This window comes from Mandrillus leucophaeus, unplaced genomic scaffold (assembly GCF_000951045.1).
Source record: "Mandrillus leucophaeus isolate KB7577 unplaced genomic scaffold, Mleu.le_1.0 Scaffold137, whole genome shotgun sequence".
Classification (NCBI taxonomy): Eukaryota; Metazoa; Chordata; class Mammalia; order Primates; family Cercopithecidae; genus Mandrillus; species Mandrillus leucophaeus.
Window position 1 is genome coordinate 1,386,109 of NW_012101332.1, and position 4,885 is coordinate 1,390,993.

General features: G+C 50.1%; 1 protein-coding gene across 1 annotated transcript in view; it reads left to right on the forward strand.

The window, feature by feature from the left end:
• The window catches only part of EIF3K (eukaryotic translation initiation factor 3, subunit K), a 29,882-nt gene that overhangs the window by 8,665 nt on the left and 16,332 nt on the right, over positions 1 to 4,885 (forward strand). Inside the window, exons 4-5 of the mRNA XM_011973403.1 lie at positions 3,141 to 3,240; positions 3,345 to 3,422. Of these exons, the coding sequence (XP_011828793.1) occupies positions 3,141 to 3,240; positions 3,345 to 3,422 (178 nt within the window). The remainder of the gene's footprint in view (positions 1 to 3,140; positions 3,241 to 3,344; positions 3,423 to 4,885) is intronic.

The window sequence follows — 4,885 nt, forward strand, 5'->3', positions numbered from 1 at the left end:
CCTAGGCCTTGGGATTTTAAAAAGTTACCCTGGGTGATTTGGACATCTGGCCAATGTTGGGAGCCACTGCCCTCACCAATAATGGCTCCCCTCCTCCCCCTGTGAGTTTCCAGCATCTCCATTCTCGCCGCTTCCTCCCAGCTCCTCAGCTCACCCCCACAGGTTCTCCATCCCCACGTTCTTGGGCCTGACCATTAGCTCCAACCCTCTGTCTCTGCATTCTTCTCTGTTTCGCTTCCTTCTCTTAAATTGCATGTGCTGGCCGGGCGTGGTGGCTCACGCCTGTAATCCCAGCACTTTGGGAGGCCGGGGTGACCGGATTGCCTGAGGTCAGGAGCTCAAGACCAGCCTGACCAACATGGAGAAACCCCACCTCTACTAAGAATACAAAGTTGGCCAGGCGTGGTGGCGCATACCTGTAATCCCAGCTACTCGAGAGGCTGAGGCAGGAGAATTGCTTGAACCTGGGAGGCGGAGGTTGCGGTAAGCCGAGATCATGCCATTGTCCTCCAGTCTGAGCAACAAGAGCGAAACTCCATCTCAAAACAAACAAACAAACAAACAAACAAAATGCATGTGCCTCCCCTGTCCCCAGCTGCAGCGGTGGTCTTGCTTCCTTCCCCAACTCCTGGACGTTTGCTCATGCTTTATCTGTCTCCCTTTCTTCTCACCTCAACTTATGATCTGGCTTCTTGTCTCAGGAGAAAATAGAAGCAGCCACTGCAGAAATTGCACCTGCTCCCATCCCAGACCCTGACATTTTATGTGCGGCTGACTGCATACTTTTTTGTTTTTAATTCTTAAACATTTTATTTTTTATTCAAGTAAGAAATTATTGATTAGCTTCAGTTAATCCCACAAAGAAAATGATCAAATGCTTAAAATAATAGAGTTTACTAGTTCTACAAACGACTGTTCTCACTAGCAAACTAGCAAATGAGATGTGTTGGAGATCGTAGACCTATTCCATGTAACAGACAGGGTTTTTTTGTTTGTTTGTTTTGTTTTGTTTTGTTTTGTTTTTCGAGACAGGGTCTCACTCTGTCGCCCAGGCCGCGGTGCGGTGATGCAAACACAGCTCACTGCAGCTTCGACCTCCCAGGCTCCAGTGATCAAGTGATCCTCCCACTTCAGCCTCCTGAGTAGCTGGGACTATAGGCCCAGTTTTTGTATTTTTAGTAGAAGTGGGGTTTCGCCATGTTGACCAGGCTGTCTTGAACTTCTGGCCTCAAGTGATCCTCCTGCTTCAGCCTCCCAAAGTGCTGGGATTACAGGTTGAGCCATGACTCCCGGCCACAAATCTGGATATCTGCCCACCTCACTGGCTGCACCTTCCTGGCATCCACGTGGGGGATTCCCTCCCTTCTGTTGGAGGGAACCTGTACCATAGAGCTGACCTTTGAGCAGTAACCTGAAGGAGGTGAGGGTGGTAGCCATGGAGGAGGAGAATTCCACACACAGGCCCTGAGATGGGCAGGTGCCTGGTGGGTTTGGGGAGCATCAGGGAAGCCCCTGTGGCTGGAGCAGGGTGAGTGAGGAGCGAGTGGGCAGGGGTGAGGGCACAGAGGTGACAGGCAGATTCTGTGTGGCCTCATGGGCTATGGTAGGAAAATTGGCCTTTTCTCTGAGTGGGACAGAAGCAAGGGGAGGTGGCTGCATACACTTAGCCAATACGTGTCTGTCTTCTTTCTCAAGGCCCTGGTTTCTGCCTGCCAGGTTCAAGCCTCACCTCTAGGATTTTGGGTAAATCACTTAGCGGCCCGGTCTTTTCATCTGTAAAATGGATGTAACTTACATCACAGGGCTGCACTCAGATGAATGGCTAGCATGTGGGATCAGTGCTCAAATGGTAGCTGCTATTTTTTTTTTTTTTTTCCCTGAGATGGAGTATGGCTGTGTCGCCCAGGCTAGAGTGCAGTGATACAATCTTGGTTCGCTGCAACCTCCACCTCCCAGGTTCAAGTGATTCTCCTGTCTCATCCTCCCTACTGGCTGGGATTACAGATTACAGGCACCCACCACTACACCCGGCTTATTTATTTATATTTTTTTATATATATATATATTTTTTTTTTTGAGACGGAGTCTCGCTCTGTCTCCCAGACTGGAGTTCATGGCACAGTCTCAGCTCACTGCAACCTCTGCCTGTTCAAGTGATTCTCCTGCCTCAGCCTCCCGAGTAGCTGGGTCTGCAGGCATGTGCCACCACATCTGGCTAATTTTTTGTATTTTTAGTAGAGACGGGATTTCACCATGTTAGCTGGGATGGTCTCAGTCTCCTGACCTCATGATCGCCCGTCTCAGCCTCCCAAAGTGCTGGGATTACAAGTGTGAGCCACCGCGCCCAGCCTAATTTCTGGGTTTTTGTTTGTTTGTTTATTTGTTTGTTTTTGAGAGGGAGTCTCCCTCTGTCGCCCAGGCTGGAATGCAGTGGTGTGATCTCAACTCACCACAACCTCCACCTCCTGGGTTCAAGCGGATTCTCCTGCCTCAGCCTCCCGAGTAGTTGGGATTACAGAAATGTGCCACCAAGCCCTGCTAATTTTGTAATTTTAGTAGAGTCAGGGTTTCTCCATGTTGGTCAGGCTGGTCTCAAACTCTTGACCTCAGGTGATCCGCCCGCCTCAGCCTCCCAAAGTGCTGGGATTACAGGCATAAACCACTGCATCTGGCTAATTTCTATATTTTTAGTAGAGGCGGGGTTTCACCATGTTGGCCAGGCTGTTCTTGAACTCCTGACCTCAAGTGATCCACCCACCTCAGCTTCCCAGAGTGCTGGGATTATAGGCGTGAGCCACCACACATGGCCTGGTAGCTGCTATTCTTGTTAAAATTACTGATATGAACGTTGTTGATACGTAAGATTACCAGTGTAGGCTGGGAGTGGTGGCTCACGCCTGTAATCCCAACGCTTTGGGAGACCAACGTGGGCAGATCACTTGAGCCCAGGAGTTTGAGAGATCAGCCTGGGCAATATAGTGACACCTTGTCTCTGTAACAACCGCAGCAACAAAATCCCAGCACTTTGGGAGGCTGAGGCAGGAAGATCACTTGAGCCCAGAAATTCAAGACCAGCCTGGGCAACATAGTGAGACCCCAACCCTATAAATAAATAAAAATAAAGGCAAATAATTTAAAAGAATAAACATTGTGAACTTCAATTCCCATCACAGCAAGCCCTGGATGAAAACATGGACCTCTTGGAAGGTATAACTGGCTTTGAAGACTCTGTCCGAAAATGTAAGTCCCTCTCTGAGGCTGGGCTCCCCAAGGGGAAGGGGTAGGGAGTGGCAGCCAGGTCCGGGGGAACAGCTCCTTACCAGTTTTGTCTCTGACCTCCACAGTTATCTGCCATGTTGTGGGTATCACTTACCAGCACATCGACCGCTGGCTGCTGGCCGAGATGCTCGGGGATCTGTCGGGTAATGCCTTCTGGGTCCTGGTGCACATCTGGGAGGTTGGGGGTGGCCAGGGCAGTGGACCTCAGTCAGCTCCTCCAACGGGCCTGTGCAGGTCTCATCAGGTCAGCATGGAAGGCCCAACCCAGGGAAGAAATAAGAACCTGGTATAAGATAGTCCCTACCTTGAGGGAGATCCTATACCATTTGCTCATTTCTTCTGCATTAATTGAGTGCCTACCATGTATCAGGCAGTGTGCTAAACTGGGCATGCAGCAGTAAACAAAGTGGGATGGCTCCAATTCATTCTCATGGAGGCAGCAAAGCACATGGCAACGTGTAGGTGTCCAGTGGCAATTCATGTCGTGAAGGAAAGCAAGACAGCTCACAGACCAGCGGCATCTGAGCCCTTCCCTCCGTGGAGTGAGGCCCGTGGGCTGAGGTAGAGCAGAGGAGGATTGTGGAGCACGGCCCTGACTTGTAACGTTCATGGGCGGGGTAGCCAGAGTGTATATGGCCAGAGCAGAGTGAGCATGGGCGAGAGTAGAGAGGTGGAGGTTGGAGGGGCATCTCCAGGTCATGTGGGGCCTCGGGAGGACCTTGTCCTTTCCCCTGAGTGAGAAGGAGCCACCGGAGGGCTCTGAGCAGGGGAAGGATCTGATCAGATGAATATTTTTTAAAGATCCCTCCAAAAACAAAAAAAAAGGAAAAATAACATATTTGCCTGTTTTTGCGAAAAGAAACGTAGAAAAGGAAGTCAAAAAACTAAGGAAGGCCAGGTGCAATGGCTCACGCCTGTAATCCAGCACTTTGGGAGGCTGAGGTGGGTGGATCATCTGTGGTCAGGAGTTCGAGACCAGCCTGCCCAACATGGTAAAACCCCCTCTCTACTAAAAATACAAAAATTTGCTGGGTGTGATGGCGTGCACCTGTAATCCCAGCTACTTGGGAGGCTGAGGCAGGGTTGAATCGCTTCAACCCAGGAGGTGGAGGTTGCAGTGAGCTGAGATCGTGCTATTGCACTCCAGCTTGGTTGATAAGATTGAAACTCCGTCTATAAAAAAAAAAAAAGAAAAGAAACTAAGGAAGGCCACGTGCGATGGCTTACGCCAGTGAGGCAGGTAGATCATGTGAGGTGAGGAGATCAAGACCAGCCTGGCCAACATGGTAAAACCCCGTCTCTACTAAAAATACAAAAATTAGTTGGGCGTGTTGGCATGTGCCTGTAATCCCAGCTCTTCAGGAGGCTGAGGCAGGAGAATCGCTTGAACCCGGGAGCAGAGGTTGCAGTGAGCCAAGATCATACCACTGTACTCCAGTCTGGGCACTTTTAGTAGAGATGGAGTTTCACCATGTTGGCCAGGCTGGTCTTGAACTCCTGACCTCGAGTGATCCACCCACTTTGGCCTCCCAAAGTGCTGGGATTACAGGCATGAGCCACTGCATCCAGCCAAGTAAAAGCTAACTTTTTTTTTTTTTTTTTTTTT